This window comes from Drosophila albomicans, chromosome 3 (genome assembly GCF_009650485.2).
Source record: "Drosophila albomicans strain 15112-1751.03 chromosome 3, ASM965048v2, whole genome shotgun sequence".
NCBI lineage: Eukaryota > Metazoa > Arthropoda > Insecta > Diptera > Drosophilidae > Drosophila > Drosophila albomicans.
The window spans coordinates 21,555,848-21,570,398 of record NC_047629.2 but is presented as its reverse complement, the minus strand read 5'-3'; the positions used below and the strand labels follow the sequence as shown (position 1 = coordinate 21,570,398).

Below are 14,551 nucleotides of genomic sequence, written 5' to 3'. Positions count from 1 at the left end.
GCTGTGTTGCCAGACCGTTGAGAATTGGTCTGATGAGCTAGTCCGTTCATTGGAACGTGGTACTGGTTCAGTCGTGAGTCATTAACACTGGTTATTGAATAGTGTTTGACAATTGCTGTTGGTTGCGAGGTGCGTTGTTTTAGTAATCCCGTGAAAACAGCGAAGAATTGTAGTTTTTCGTCTATTTGCACGTTGAGTATTTATGATTTGAACGCTGTTCTCGTGTAAATGCATTTTGTAATGCTCTATAATAATGACAGTTTCAGTTTATTGGATATTGCAGGCGTAGGCTGGCGTCTGGGAAGTTGATGTGCCATTTGATATCTTGTCATTTGGGCATTTGTTGAAGCGTTAGTTGTCTGTCGCCTGCCGGCTGCAGACGTTAGTTGTACACCACATCATAGCAAACGATGACCACCAGCAGCGAGGATGTGCTCCTTCAGATGGGCGAGGTGCGCTACAAGAAGGGTGATGGCACACTATACGTGATGAATGAACGTCTGGCCTGGATGGCTGAGCATCGCGACACTGTCACCGTCTCGCATCGCTATGCGGACATCAAAAGTAAACATATTAATGAAGTCAGCATTAACAGTGGCAATTCAATTTAACCATCGTTACACACACAGCACAGAAGATCTCGCCCGAGGGCAAGCCGAAGGTGCAGCTACAGGTGGTGCTGCATGATGGCAACACGTCCACTTTTCATTTTGTCAATAGACAGGGATTGCAGGCAACGCTGGCGGATCGGGACAAGGTCAAGGAGCTGCTGCAGCAGCTGTTGCCGAATTTTAAGCGCAAGGTGGACAAGGACTTGGAGGATAAGAATCGCATATTGAAGGATCATCCAAATTTGTTGCAACTGTACAAGGATTTGGTCATTACCAAAGTACTCACAAGCGACGAGTTCTGGGCCACCCATGCTAAGGAACATGCGCTTAAAAAGATGGGCAAGAGCCAGGAAATTGGTTTGTATTATGTGAATAGGAATTTTACAATGATTTCACAATCTAACGTAATTTGCGCAGGTGTTTCTGGTGCCTTCTTGGCTGACATTAAGCCGCAGACGGATGGCTGCAATGGCCTAAAATACAATTTGACTCCGGACGTTATACACTGCATTTTTAAAACATATCCCGCCGTCAAACGTAAACACATGGAGAACGTGCCTGCCAAAATGGCGGAAAACGAGTTCTGGACAAAGTTTTTCCAGTCACACTATTTCCACAGAGATCGCCTTACTGCTGGGACCAAAGATATCTTCACCGAGTGTGGCAAAATCGACGACCAGGCGCTTAAGGCTGCCGTGCAGCAGGGCGCTGGCGATCCGTTGCTGGATTTGAAGAAGTTTGAGGATGTTCCACTGGAGGAGGGATTCGGCAGCGTGGCCGGTGATCGCAATGTGGTCAATAGCGGCAACATTGTGCATCAGAACATGATAAAGCGTTTCAATCAGCATTCCATCATGGTTTTGAAGACGTGCGCTAATGTCAATGCATCGTCAACTTCAATGACCAACGGCGGCACCAACATGGCCAATGGGCCACTTGGTCAATCCACACATACCAATGGCTTTAATGGCAAGGGAGGTGGAGCTGCTGGGCACTCAAATGATGGCGCCGATATCGACAAGGGTGCGCCACAAGCTAAGAAGCAACGGCTCATTGAGAAAATACATTACGAAGATCTTGGAAATCCGCTGCTTGAAACAGAAGATGATGCCGCCCATGGGAGTAACAAAGCAAAACAGTTTGAGCTTTCCAAGGTGGAACGCTACCTCAATGGTCCTCTGCAGAATCACATGTACGAAAACCATAACGATTCCATGCCCCTGGACGATGTACAGTACAAGCTGGTACGCAACTCGGAGTCCTGGCTGGATCGCAGTGCCCAACGCAACGTGATTTGCTCGAAGGCGGCGGTAAATGCCTTGGGTGAACTCAGCCCAGGTGGCTCACTTATGCGTGGCTTTCAGGAACAGTCCGTCGGACGTAAGCATTCAACTTTAGATGTTCCTGTTTGCATCTGTAATAAGTTGTTTTTTTTCTATAGAGCTGGTGCCTCTTGACTTTCAGCGTGAATTGCGGCACTTGTATTTGTCGCTAATGGAATTGCTGAAGCACTTTTGGAACTGCTTTCCACCCACTACCGAGGAGTTGGAGGCTAAGCTGCAGCGAATGCATGAGACTCTGCAACGCTTTAAAATGGCCAAATTAGTGCCTTTTGAGGTGAGTGTTAATCTCAGAATTTGTTATGGGAGTTTCCTAACAAAAACCGTTTTGCTATTTACAGAATCGTGCCATGCATGAGCTCTCACCACTTCGCTCATCACTCACTCAACACATGAATATACTGCTGCGCACCGCCAATTCCAAATATGCCACCTGGAAGGAGCGCAAGCTGCGCAATAACAGATAACAAACACATGCTCAGGAACAGCAGCAACGCGGAGAACTACAACAGCTACAATTACAACATCATCAGCAGCAGCTGGAGCAACATCATCTTCATACGGTTATTCTAAGCAACATTATTGTCGAATTGGAGTGATTCAAAAATCGATTTGGTTAATACATTAATCACTTAAGAAACAAAGTACTCTATAACCACTATTTGTATGTATCCATTGTGTGGTCCTTATAAATTTGTACAACATATCGATAAGCATTTGTGGCTTTGGTAATTCATAATTTTATACTTTTGGTGGCAATTGGTGTCCAATGTCGAGACTCTTCGATGGTGTAAAGTTCAAACTGCCTCAAACCGATTCCACGTGCTGACCCATATTTGATTACCATATGGTTCTTTGTTTTATTCGATCTAATTAACAACTTCGTAAGAACTGATGGCAAGTTTCTTGCGTTAACATCAACACAAATGTTGCCAGTTTCACGCGAGTCGCGCTCTCAGTAACAGTCGAATTTTTTTTGGGGCTTTGCTCTAGCAACTAGAATTTATTTCGATCTACTCAAATCGGACACAATGAAGCACATCCTAAATTATACTGTGCTTCATTATTTAATTGCCATTTCAGCCATGCTGGAGGCTGCAGTGATTTTTCCCACAAATTCGGAATTCGGTGTAAATTGTCAGCTTTTCTTCGAAATTGTAACATTGATTGGTAATGTAAGTTAATTACAGATCTTTATGGCCATATCGGTGCCCATAAGCTTGCCACATCGCAATGTTTTCGTATCATACAATTACGAGTTCAACTTCTATTTGCCGGAACACATCTACAAATTTCCTCCAATTCTGGTGAGTGAGTTGCAAGTTTGTGTCCGAAGTCTTTTAATTGATGAGAAGTGAAATGCAGATGGGAAGCGACTATGAGAACGGCTATCTGACATATCCAACTTTTAATGTCAGCGGCCGAGAGTGTGTCGATTGCAAAGAGAACACTGACATTGCAGCCGTCAAGTTGGAGGCCACAGAGGAGACGAAGAGCAAGCCAACATTGGATGCAAGTCGCAAAAAAAGGGACCTTTCAATAATATCACGTAAAAGCTTCTATGCCATGCTCCAGGATAAGCTCGAGAGGTAAAAGGAGATATTTCGATAGGTGTGCTTTTTAATGCTGAAATCCCTTTTAGATCTGGCTATCCGCCAGAGGCGTGCCTGTTGCGTATGATATGTGAAACGAATGATTCAACGCTGGGCGAGATCAACGGTCTGTTGGGCAACATTGTGCATATAATATTCACGTAAGTTGTGCAACTTAAAAATCATTTGTAAATGAAGAATTGAAATTCAATTAAATTTGCAGGCCAAGCAGCTCAAGGGATGAGCAGCTTGCCTCCGCCTACTATCAAGCCGAGTCGGATGGACTGCAGCAGCAGTGCGGAGTATATCACAACGATTGTCCACACAATGTGTTGGGCCTCATTTCGGCGCCCATCGAAGAGATTCTGAACGACATTACAAATAGATCTCGAAGAAAATAAACTGGCAAAACGCGGCATCTCTCTTTCACTTTGGGTTCTGGGTTCTCTTCTCTGTTTGTGCTTCCAATTAACAATTGTAGCTTCAATGCAAACGCACTTGTTGCGATCCATTTGCTCCAACAGCAAGATCAGTTGTGTGTGGCACCTCGCGGCGATTTGAGCATTCTGAAAATGTATTTACCCAGAAGTCTTTGCCTTTGGCTGTCGATAAGTGCGCTTTGCTTGCAATTTGGCAATTGCTTCATTGCCTTTACACCTGCTAGTACTCACGGCGTAAGTCACGGCAAAAGTTGAAGTCAATGTGGCAACTCTAATTTGTGTGTTCATTTAGATCTTTGCTGCATTGGCTGTGCCTTTGGAGCTCCCGCATCGCAACGTTTTCGTCTCGTACAATTTTGAGGCAAACTACAATTCACCAGATAACTGGGAGAAATGGACCATATTTGTAAGTTTCATTCACGGCTATAAAACGCCAGCATTCAGTGTCAATTAGCACTACATTTAAAAGGCCAATTAGCGGCTGTCTCTAACAGAAAAGGTGTTCTTAAGATACTTTCATACCCTGTAACTACAAGAATAAAGAAAACTAGTGCAAAGGGTGTGATAAGGTTGTAGAAAGTGCTGCGCTTTAGTCTGTGTTGTCTTCCAGCAAAACGGACCCATAGAGTCGGAAGAGATTGAAGAATCGCGTAAGCGAAACCACAAGGCGAAATCAGAGGCCTCAGATGAGAACGAGGAGCAGCAAGAGGGTGAGGAGACAGAGGCGGTGGAGGAAGAAGAGCAGGAAACCACAACAACAATGCCCACTGAAGAGCCAAGTCGAGAGCGCAGAGAGCTGCTAAGTCGCTCAAATATTTATCACATACTAATGGACAAGTTTCAAAGGTTTTTATTATGCGACTGAGTAATCATCAATAAATTGCTAATCCTTCGTGGAATTGCTTGCAGAAGCGGCTTTGCTGGCGAGCCTTGTTTGCTGCGTCTCATCTGTGAGATCAACGCCGCCGAGCTTAGCGAAGGCAACGGCGTACTGGGCAGTCTAATGCATGTGATCTTCAGGTGAGAGATTACTTTCATTATAGTGATCGAAGTTGTATTTATAATCTTTTTATTCAGTCCTAGCACATCGCAACCGGAGCAGCTGCCATTGCGTTTCTATCAGGCGGAACACGATGGCTGGCAGGATCATTGTCATTACTATGAGTCCGGTTGTGGCAGGAGTTTGTTGCATCTTATATCGGAGCCCTTCGAAGAGATCTTTCGACGCATCCAGAGCAATGAAATGTAGCGAAAAATAGCAATAAAAGATATTTTAATACCTGACCTCATTCGGTCTTCTGCGATTGTTTATCAATTAGCAACTTTCACTTGGTCAGAATCAGAACACTTCTTCTGGATGCTCCTAATTGCTTCATCAGTTTCAGCTCGACATCATTTCGATTTTTGCATTTGGCAAAGCCTTTTGTATTTCAGTCTGTTTGCTAACTTCAGCTGGACATGGACAAGCTGGGACTGCTGAAAGTGTTGTGTCTAATCTCTTTGTTTGGAGCTTTGCAGGCGGCTTTCGTTTGGAATACCAAAGGAGAAGTTGCAGTAAGTGAGGGGGAAACTTTAGTTAATCTCACTTATATTAATTTCTTAACTTTGGACATAGCTTTTTATATCTATAGCTGTACCCCTTGATCTGTCAAGGAATGATGTCTTCTTGTCCTATAACTTTGAAGCCAGCTATTTGCTTCCACGAACCTGGCGCAAGAAGCCGATAATCTTTGTAAGTTATTTAAAGCTTTAAATGAATTTGTTTCACTTTTAATAATGTAATAACAGCGTAATGGAAATGGCACTCATCATGGTCCACATGAAGATGGGGTAGCTGACTTTGAAGATTACTACGATGAGTACGAGGACGAGCATCATTACAATCATGAGAAACCAAAGCCACCAAAGCGAAAGAAACCGCGACCTCACAATAAGCCGCCCAAAAAGAAACACAAGCATAAACCGAAGCCGAAGCCGAAGCCGAAACCGAAGCCGCCGCATCATAACCAGGACTTCTTTGAGGGATTCCCGCGGCAGGACACCGAAGTGGCCTTGGGTGGGCGACGCCAGGAGCAATCGTTGCTCTCACGCACGAAGTTCTACCAGATACTGAGCCACAGATTCGAACAGTTCGTAACAGCGATAGACAACAGTTAAAACAGTTGATAATCCTCTCACTTTTAGACATGGCTTTGGCAGCGGAGATCGTTGTTTGCTGCGTTTGATCTGCGAGGCAAACAGCGCACAGCTGGGAAACCACAACGGCGTGCTAGGCAGCCTCATTCATGTGATGTTCAGTCCCAGCAGTTCGCAGTATGAGGCACTGCCTCAACGCTACTACACGGCCGAGTTGAAGGGAGAACAGAACGATTGCAGTGGATATTATGAGCAATGCAAACGCAGTTTACTCGATGTCATAACACGCCCTTTGGCCGATTATATTGGCAATAAAACAGCGCTGTTTTAAACGTTTATTCTATGTGCTCTTCATAAACATCTTGAGCGCTGGCCAAGCGCACTTTTTCATATAGGCACGCGCATCGCGGCACTTCTTGTTGTTCGCCTGCCACACATTGGTGGGGCAACGTCGCATCAGCTTCGAGTAGGCGCAGAGACTGTAGAACAGAGCATGACGATCGCATGCATCGCTTTGGCTGCTCAGTTGTGTGAGCTCCTGATATTTGCTGTGCACCAGAGTTGCACAGCTGGCAAAATTTGCATCATAGGCATCGATGATCTCCTTCTGATTCGCATAGGCTCGCTCCAGCATGGGACGCACATGCTTTGTACTGAGTACTTTGCCTTGCAGTGCCGATGTGGCATTGAAGATGCAACCCAAGCGACACTGTTGAAGGAACAACGCCATCGAGTTCAGGAAGAGGTCAAGTGTAGAGTAAAGTTTTATACTCACGCTCGGTTGAATACCAGATCGGCCACATTCGCTATTGTAGGCGCCCCAATTGGGCAGTGGCAATGGGCAGCAGACCTGAACGTTCTGCAAATGCAAAATTAGAAATTGGAGAAAATTGCAAATCGATCGATAGATCGGAAATTCGTAGTTTACCTGTAAGGACTTGGGGGCTGCTCTGCATTTGACAGCGCTGTGCGAAACTGGAAAAATTCCGAGTAGTGACAGCAATAAAATGAACCTCATGTTAGTGCAGTTGTTGCAACAAACTAAATGTAGCTAAGCGACTGAAATATGTTGAATGTTGGAGTGCAATTATAAATCCGATCAGATAATTCCAACAACAAGCTAGGCTTGTTTCAATTCAAGATTACATGATGATTAATGGAACGCATATGCTCGACGACAAAGTTAGGGAAATAAATAAACAAATAAATCACTTTCATCGTGACTTGCAATTGAATCGCAGATTTTGACTTTTGCGCTAAATCACTTAATCCCAGCTAATTGTTCAGCGTGGACGAAACAATTTGTCTGGCTGGGCCAACATTGCGTATGAGTAATGAGTATGACTCAAAGTTCAATGTAAATTGCGAACTGAAGTGTGATGGACTACAAACAACTAATTAAATGTACAGTCTAACATCGCTATTAGCGATACTATTTATTTATTAAATAATGATTTGAAAAGATTTGCAGACAAGCATGTGCTCATTTATATTTCATTTGTTTGGCATTATTTTAAAAAATATTCAAATTCTAAAATGTCATTACTGTTATTGTTTTACTGGCTCATTCTTGGCCTAGAGCTGTTGCCTATGGTCCGAAGTGAGTACCAGAAGAATGCGAATCTGCTTTGCACCCAAATGCTGAACACACATTTGCTCGAGAAGTGCTGCGGGGATTCAAAGCCTAGTAATCTGCTATTCGAAAATAGCAATTGTGAAAAGTTCAAAGACGATCAAGGCGCGGTAATGAGTTTATCCAGCACTTGCATTCATTAAAATAAAATTCACATCATTTGCAGTGTCGTTATGAATGCATCTATAATCATTATCAACTACTTCATTCCAATGGTTCACTCAACATGCCCAATGTTAACGCAATGATCCTTAAGCTATATCCTAGACATCATGGATATCTTAGCTATAGACTTATGCTTCAGGAATCCTACGAGCACTGCGAATCCTTGAGTGCTACATACCATGGCCTTGTCCAGATGTATGCCACACTTGCGGATCCAGAGATCAAGTGCAATAAGAATGCTTTGATTTATGCCAAGTGCACCATTGGCAACATCTTTCTCAATTGTCCCATGGAATTCTGGCAGGAAATGATTCCAGAGTGTGCGGACAGCCGTCGGCTACTTGCCCACTGCGTTCGGTTCCTCAATGGCATCGACGATTTGAGCAGTCCTGCCAAAACACGAACAAGCAACGGGTCCTCGAGTTACAAGCTGAAGATGCGCGGACCTCGACAACCAACACATTGGTACACGACCTTCATCAACTGGCTTGTCTTTTAGTCTTTTGTCCTTCATTATCACGATCATGTAATGTACAATTGAGATTTCTTAAAAATTGTAAATAAAAGACTCTTTTTCTATAAATACACATCTATCATTTTGTTATTTACAATTAGGTTATGCAGCTAAGATTTTATTTGTATAATACAACAATAAGAATAAAAACTACTCACTAGGAAATTTTTAGCTTAACTCAAACAACTCGACTGCTAAATACCCTTTAACAGCTTACATCCAAAGTTTGCAGTTCCCTTACGTTTCTCAGGTATATAATTTCTTCATGAAAAATTGAAGACTTCTAACTCAATATTGCATTTTATTAAAAATATTCATAATTTGAGGAAATTGAAGTACTACATTGTGTTTTCTATAGGGTATAAAAAGTTAAAATACAAAATAAGCAAAACAAATGAAATTCTATTAAGCCATTTATTGAGCAATTATATATTTGAATTATTTGGTGCGCTACATTAATTTGCATAATCCCCGATTTGGTATAAAAGGGATCACCGATTTTCGGAAGCATATCAGAATAACCACAATGTTGACCAAGTGCACAGCTCTAACCATTTGGCTATTGGCCAGCTTGGCATCTGTCAACCCGGCGGAAATGGATTGCTCGAAACGTTTGGATTTGAATGTAAGTTATGCAAGTCATCAAACAACTCCATTTGCTGACATGCCTCCGATCTGATACGTAGACCGTGTCAAGCTGCTGTCCGAGACCCAATCTAAATTTTGATGCATTCCGGCCGAGCTGTGGCAAGTTCATGCAAGAAGGCAAGCCCAAGATCTCACCAGTAAGTAAGGAGTATTTTCAAAAATTGGCATCTGTTAATGTACATAATTATTCACAGTGTCTTTTTGAGTGTATCTTCAATTCGAACAATGTGTTGGATGGCATGGAACTCAATGAGCCAAATGCACGTAAAGTACTGCAGGATATGTTGGGCTCTAATAAGGACTTTCTTGATATCTATATGGAATCTATGCGGAACTGCTCGGCAAACAAGGAGACGCTGATGAAGCGTATGAAAAGAAATATGGGAAGAAATAATTGCTCTAAGACCGCGCTATTTTTAAGTTGGTGCACCGCCGAAAATATATTTGCCCATTGCCCAGCGACCAGTTGGCGATCAAGTCAATCATGTGAGGAAGCACATGACTTTATGGTCAATTGCAAATGTGATGACAATCAAAGTGTATGTATCCAGATGTAAATAAATGATTCATTTAATTTTCAATTTTCAGTTTATATTGAGATACAAATTAAATGAGTTCGCAGCTATTGTAAATGCAGACAATTAATGTGTGAATTTCTCTATAATCTGTAAGTTAAACATTTCTACTTTTAATCTGAAATAATTTTATTCACATATCCCCGAAAGTATGCGACGAATATTTTTATTTCTCAGATCATATTTGTGATCTCATAGTCGATTAGTGTTTTATGACCAATTTCATTTTACTTATAAATGCAAACTATATTTAGTGTTATTAAGTTATTTGAATATTGAAAGTTATCGAAGTAAACAAAATTTATGAAGTATGTGCACTCTTTTGTATTCTGTAAAATGTATCAGATTAATCTTAAATTAATTTCAATAATTGGCCAGGCTTCTATACTTTATACATCTGTAATATATCTATTTGACAAATTATTCCAAGCATTTTTATTTTCCATTTTAAATGAATATCCATAACAACCATAATACACATTAAATTTAAATTTAAATTTTATCGCTCTAACAGTCCAGGGGTATTAAATTGAACAAAATTTTAAAATATTTTATTATCCAATTATTTTAATATAGTAGTTTATGTGCGGTACATTAATTTACAAACTCCCGACGACTTCCACTTGGTATAAATTAGATTACGAACAAATAATTCGAACAGATCGTCAACAATGTTGCCCAAGTGCACATTTCTAGCAGTTTGGATATTGCTTTGCTGCTTTATATCGATCAGTTTAGGTCAATTCGACTGCTCCAAGTGATTGGATTACGGTGTAAGTTTTTTAGAAATATTTAATTCAATTTTATGAGTAATCGACCAAATAATTGACCATGTATATAATAGTCCGTGGCAAATTGTTGTTCAAGACCCAATTTTAGGTTTGATGCGTTTCGAGAAAGTTGCGCCAAATTCATCCCAAATGGCATACCGAGAATGTCGCCAGTAAGCAGAGTAATCTTTGTAAGTTATATAATCTCTAATCAATGTTCTTCACAGTGTACACACGAGTGCATATTCAATGCGGCCAAGGCATTAAATGGCACAGAGTTGAATGTGGAGAATACAACCAAGATGCTGAATAACCTTTTGGACACCTCACAGGAACACATTAATGCCTATGTGCAATCGATGAAGAATTGTTCGGATAACGCAGAGAGGCTGATGAAGCGAATGAAAAAGAAAGTATTTGGCTCAGAGGGCTGTTCAATGCTCCCCATTTTCATTGGCGTTTGCTCTGGGCACAATCTATTTGCCCATTGCCCTGATGACAGTTGGCACAGCAGCAAAGTGTGCGAGGAGGGCCGCGACTTTATTCTTAATTGCAAATGTGATAAGAACAAGAGTGTGTGTGTCCAGTTTTAAATAAAGAACATTAAATTTGCAAACAGTTTTAATTGAAATGGAACATAGAAATTAAATGAATTGCCCGCAATTCTAAATGAAACGAATTAACGTTGTAAATGAGCCGTTTTCCGGCTGAGAATGCTCATAAATAAAGTCTGTTGTGCGCTGTGGAGTCATAGTATAGCTTAAGCATGTTTCGCTGGCTGTTTATATTATTGCTCGGACTGATGAGTGCCCTGGCAGGACCTACCAAAAAGGCTTGCCCAGAGAAGCTCGATATTCCAGTAAGTAGATCGCAACCCTAAAAGTATGCTTTAGTTTACTTGTTGCTCTATTTTCAGTCGACGCAAAGCTGCTGCAAGTTGCCCAAGATCGATTTTAAACCCTATGAGAAGCAATGTGGCGATTTGGGTGTCAATGGCTTGCATGTTTGGCCCGTAAGTAGAGAATGCTCTTAACTCAAACACAAATACGAACTTTTATTATATTCAACGGGCAATTTCAGTGCGGCTTTCAATGCATTTACAAGACAGCTGGCGCTCTCAATGGCACGACGTTGGTGATGGAAAATGTGGATGCTATGATGGCCACGCTATTAAAGGATGAAGAAAAATTAAAGGAAGCCTTTGCCCTAGGATTCCGTGCGTGCACGTCTAAGGAGCAGGAAATTGTGCAAACCCTGAAGCGACGTCGATTCCCCGATAATGCCAAGTGTTCGCCCTTGGCCATGTTGTATGGTGTCTGCGCCTACAAATACGTCTTTAACAATTGCCCCACGGAGAATTGGACAAACAGCAGCACTTGCAATCGCATTCTAGCTTGCGAGCGTGCCAAGGACAACATGCAATAACATATAATTTGCATTAATACGAAGTTTATTTGAAAGCAAACCACTTAAGAGTTAACTACATATTTTCGTTTAGTTGAAGAACACATCATACCAGCTGGGCTCTTGGCCATAGCTGGCAGGTTCAGCTGCACTGCAGCCCATCTCCGAATCGAAGGGTTCGCCCTCCTGCATTGAGTGCATTTTAGCTGTATGGAAAATAGTTGGTTGATCGATTGATTGTGTGCAATATTAACCTTTGACTTATGCCTCACCCAATTGTTCCACACTCACTCCCAGTCGTTGGGCATGTTGCATTAGCAGACGAAGCAGCAACTGTGAGTCAGCCGCGCCATCGACCAGCATGTCCTCTGAAGCAATTAGTTCGTGTTCCTCGTTGTCCGCATCGCAGCCAAACGCCAAGTCATTGCTGTGCACAGACTGTGAATAAATCGAGTGAATGACTATTAAGGTTTGCCGAGGTTACACCCATAATTTTATGCACCTCTTTTGAGTCTGATCTCACAACAAAGTCCTCGAAAGCTGCCTCCACATAGCAGCAAGCTGCCACGCAGCAAATCGAAAGCAAAGCTAAATTATTCATTATGAGATCGACTAAACTCTTTGAGTACTAAACCTTGAATGAACCATGGCTGAGTCTGCGGAACAAAAAAAAAAAACCATTTGTCACAGCCCATTTGCCAGGGCCATCAAAGAGATTGAATCGGTCGGTAATTATAAACAAAGAACAACACAATCAGCTTTTGTTTTTCAGTTTATTAAATACTCCGAAAAATTTAAAACTAATGTGATCGAACAATAAGATAAGCGTGCTTAGCTCATGGGCAGCGGCACATGAGGCAGCGGATTGCATTGATGAGCGAACTGTTTGGCCACGATGCAAGGTTGATCTGTCTTCCACATCTTCGTGGGGCAGTTGAGAAAGGTTTCGGCATTCACGCAGCTGTAGATCATAGCAGCATAGGGCGAACAGCCTTGGGTCAACACTTTATAACTCTGCTGGTTGGTCAACTTCATGTGACCATGAACTGAAAGAATTGTCATTAAAGCAATTCAAATTTAAATATTACGTATACGCACTGTTCTCCGTGCAGGTCTCAAAGGAGCGCACAATGTGTGGCACAATCTCGCGATCTCGTCGATGCACTTGCTCCTGCAAAAATGCACGAACCTTGTCCATTTGCAGCTTGCCATTGGCCAGAGCGCCTGTCTCCCGATAAATGCAATCCGGGTAGCACTGACAAATAGAAAGGAAGTGAAGGAGTCGGGAATATCAACTCCAATTACACGGACTTACCAGATGCGCAAATGCCGGATATTTCTCATTCGCCGATTTCAATTGATTTACGTGCTTCTGGCACTTTTGTGGCACGTTGCCCAGATTGATTTCCGGCGTGCGGCAACACGAGTTGATGTCCTGCCAAACGATTCATGAAACATGCATTAATTGAAGCTTGCTGCTGCTTCTGCTGCTGCCTCCAATTCAATGTACTCACGAAATTATTAAAGCTCGGCGGCGATGAGCAGTTGTAGGCGGCGTGGGCGTGATCCATAAACCATGAAAACAACAACAACAGCGACAGCGACTGCGACAGCTGCAGCGTAAAAGTAAATCAAATATGAATGCAATACAAAGAGGGAAAACAAGAAAAGCGCTCACCATTAAAAATGCAACACACTGGAAAATCGTTGAATGCATTTTTATCCCAACACACACACTCACACTCACTTTACTTTACGAGTATACACAATCGAAGCGTGGCAAAAGAATAAAACTTGTGCCACAGCCAGTCGACGCTTTTTATAGCTAACTGTGTGAGTGTGCGGGGCACGTTCTAAGCGTAATGAGCTTGTTATCGCCATCATAATGAAAACAAACTGTGGCATTTTGGTCCAATGCGTCAGTTGAAGGTGACACATCCAAGCCTGGGACCATGGCTTGATGATGCTTCTAAGCCCATCCATTTGATTTGAAGGGGGAACCGCTTTCACCCATCGACCGTGACATTTTTTTTTGGGGAAATACCAGAAGTTTAATGGATTGTAAATCGCTGACTAAATGGAATTACATTGTTCACTATAAGTTTGGGTGAGTAATGGTAGTTGGAGACACAATAACAAATAGTTTGTGTAACTATTAAATAATAGTCATAAATTGATATATTAATATTGGTTATACAAATTATTAAATTGTTCAGTCACTTGGTTCGAGTTAAAGTGGTCTTGGTTTTTGACTTGTTTTTCATTAATTCATTGCATCTAAAATAAATATAATCTTTTATTTTATTTGATAACATTAAAATCCTGTCAAATGTTTCATTAATTATGTTTATCGTAAATGAATACTTATACATTTTTGTTTAGTCAATTTTTATTTATTTAAATTTTTTAGTCATGTATTGAATTATTTTTAGTTGAATTTAAGATATTATATATAATATTAAATTTTTGTCATAACTGCTTAAATTATGCGAGTCTACTGTCAGTTAAGATGACATTAATTTCCGAGTAGTTCTTTTTTATTAATTTATTGCAAATAAAATGGTATGTAATATATTTTTTTATATATAATTATTTTTCTGCCTATAACTTAATCCTGTCAAAAGCGAAGCTTAACTTTTCACTTAGTTGAAGTCAACTTTTATTGTATTTATCATTTATCCAAAGTCGGCAACTAATTAGTAGTGCATTTAATTAATATTAGT

At 41.3% G+C, this 14,551-nt stretch overlaps 10 protein-coding genes across 13 annotated transcripts; 7 read left to right on the top strand and 3 right to left on the bottom strand.

The window, feature by feature from the left end:
- Positions 1–34: 34 nt before the first annotated feature.
- On the top strand, positions 35–2,595 carry LOC117570084 (general transcription factor IIH subunit 1). Of its 3 annotated transcripts, none has more exons than XM_034251529.2 (6): positions 35–129; positions 284–564; positions 630–968; positions 1,029–1,991; positions 2,053–2,228; positions 2,293–2,595. In XM_034251529.2, the coding sequence occupies exons 2-6, from the start codon at positions 411–413 to the stop codon at positions 2,416–2,418; spliced, it is 1,758 nt and encodes a 585-aa protein (XP_034107420.1). In that variant the 5' UTR covers positions 35–129; positions 284–410; the 3' UTR covers positions 2,419–2,595. The 3 variants fall into 3 exon arrangements, with proteins under 3 accessions (XP_034107420.1, XP_034107418.1, XP_034107416.1); XM_034251527.2 differs by having other exon boundaries at positions 59–129; positions 267–564; XM_034251525.2 differs by having other exon boundaries at positions 60–129; positions 261–564.
- Positions 2,596–2,689: 94 nt separating this feature from the next.
- Positions 2,690–3,944, top strand: LOC117570085 (uncharacterized). Its single transcript, XM_034251530.2, has 5 exons — positions 2,690–3,081; positions 3,142–3,258; positions 3,317–3,540; positions 3,594–3,704; positions 3,767–3,944. Exons 1-5 carry the CDS (start codon positions 2,983–2,985, stop codon positions 3,942–3,944), a joined length of 729 nt encoding a protein of 242 aa, XP_034107421.1. The 5' UTR covers positions 2,690–2,982.
- Positions 3,945–4,110: 166 nt separating this feature from the next.
- On the top strand, positions 4,111–5,258 carry LOC117566574 (uncharacterized). The gene is made up of 5 exons (XM_034246116.2): positions 4,111–4,217; positions 4,276–4,389; positions 4,594–4,829; positions 4,893–5,003; positions 5,061–5,258. Exons 1-5 carry the CDS (start codon positions 4,116–4,118, stop codon positions 5,230–5,232), a joined length of 735 nt encoding a protein of 244 aa, XP_034102007.2. The 5' UTR covers positions 4,111–4,115; the 3' UTR covers positions 5,233–5,258.
- A 181-nt stretch (positions 5,259–5,439) lies between these two features.
- LOC117566576 (uncharacterized) lies at positions 5,440–8,504 on the top strand. Its single transcript, XM_034246117.2, has 5 exons — positions 5,440–5,537; positions 5,599–5,715; positions 5,772–6,112; positions 6,168–7,862; positions 7,919–8,504. Exons 1-4 carry the CDS (start codon positions 5,442–5,444, stop codon positions 6,448–6,450), a joined length of 837 nt encoding a protein of 278 aa, XP_034102008.1. The 5' UTR covers positions 5,440–5,441; the 3' UTR covers positions 6,451–7,862; positions 7,919–8,504.
- Positions 6,433–7,141, bottom strand: LOC117570226 (uncharacterized). Of its 2 annotated transcripts, XM_034251728.2 has the most exons (3): positions 7,048–7,141; positions 6,895–6,978; positions 6,433–6,828 (listed from the first exon to the last, which is right to left on the bottom strand). In XM_034251728.2, the coding sequence occupies exons 1-3, from the start codon at positions 7,135–7,137 to the stop codon at positions 6,460–6,462; spliced, it is 543 nt and encodes a 180-aa protein (XP_034107619.1). In that variant the 5' UTR covers positions 7,138–7,141; the 3' UTR covers positions 6,433–6,459. The 2 variants fall into 2 exon arrangements, with proteins under 2 accessions (XP_034107619.1, XP_034107617.1); XM_034251726.2 differs by having other exon boundaries at positions 6,433–6,978.
- A 453-nt stretch (positions 8,505–8,957) lies between the features above and the next one.
- Positions 8,958–9,852, top strand: LOC117570475 (uncharacterized). Its single transcript, XM_052005919.1, has 5 exons — positions 8,958–9,056; positions 9,118–9,216; positions 9,274–9,445; positions 9,501–9,565; positions 9,832–9,852. Exons 1-5 carry the CDS (start codon positions 8,958–8,960, stop codon positions 9,850–9,852), a joined length of 456 nt encoding a protein of 151 aa, XP_051861879.1.
- Positions 9,853–10,588: 736 nt separating this feature from the next.
- LOC117566577 (uncharacterized) lies at positions 10,589–11,017 on the top strand. The gene is made up of 2 exons (XM_034246118.2): positions 10,589–10,597; positions 10,652–11,017. The coding sequence occupies exons 1-2, from the start codon at positions 10,589–10,591 to the stop codon at positions 11,015–11,017; spliced, it is 375 nt and encodes a 124-aa protein (XP_034102009.1).
- A 181-nt stretch (positions 11,018–11,198) lies between these two features.
- On the top strand, positions 11,199–11,942 carry LOC117566578 (uncharacterized). Its single transcript, XM_034246119.2, has 3 exons — positions 11,199–11,283; positions 11,341–11,436; positions 11,505–11,942. The coding sequence occupies exons 1-3, from the start codon at positions 11,227–11,229 to the stop codon at positions 11,847–11,849; spliced, it is 498 nt and encodes a 165-aa protein (XP_034102010.1). The 5' UTR covers positions 11,199–11,226; the 3' UTR covers positions 11,850–11,942.
- LOC117566579 (uncharacterized) lies at positions 11,919–12,448 on the bottom strand. The gene is made up of 3 exons (XM_034246121.2): positions 12,331–12,448; positions 12,101–12,266; positions 11,919–12,034 (listed from the first exon to the last, which is right to left on the bottom strand). Exons 1-3 carry the CDS (start codon positions 12,427–12,429, stop codon positions 11,919–11,921), a joined length of 381 nt encoding a protein of 126 aa, XP_034102012.1. The 5' UTR covers positions 12,430–12,448.
- Positions 12,449–12,605: 157 nt separating this feature from the next.
- LOC117566580 (uncharacterized) lies at positions 12,606–13,597 on the bottom strand. Its single transcript, XM_052004427.1, has 5 exons — positions 13,507–13,597; positions 13,343–13,441; positions 13,144–13,263; positions 12,927–13,083; positions 12,606–12,874 (listed from the first exon to the last, which is right to left on the bottom strand). Exons 1-5 carry the CDS (start codon positions 13,543–13,545, stop codon positions 12,660–12,662), a joined length of 630 nt encoding a protein of 209 aa, XP_051860387.1. The 5' UTR covers positions 13,546–13,597; the 3' UTR covers positions 12,606–12,659.
- Positions 13,598–14,551: the final 954 nt, after the last annotated feature.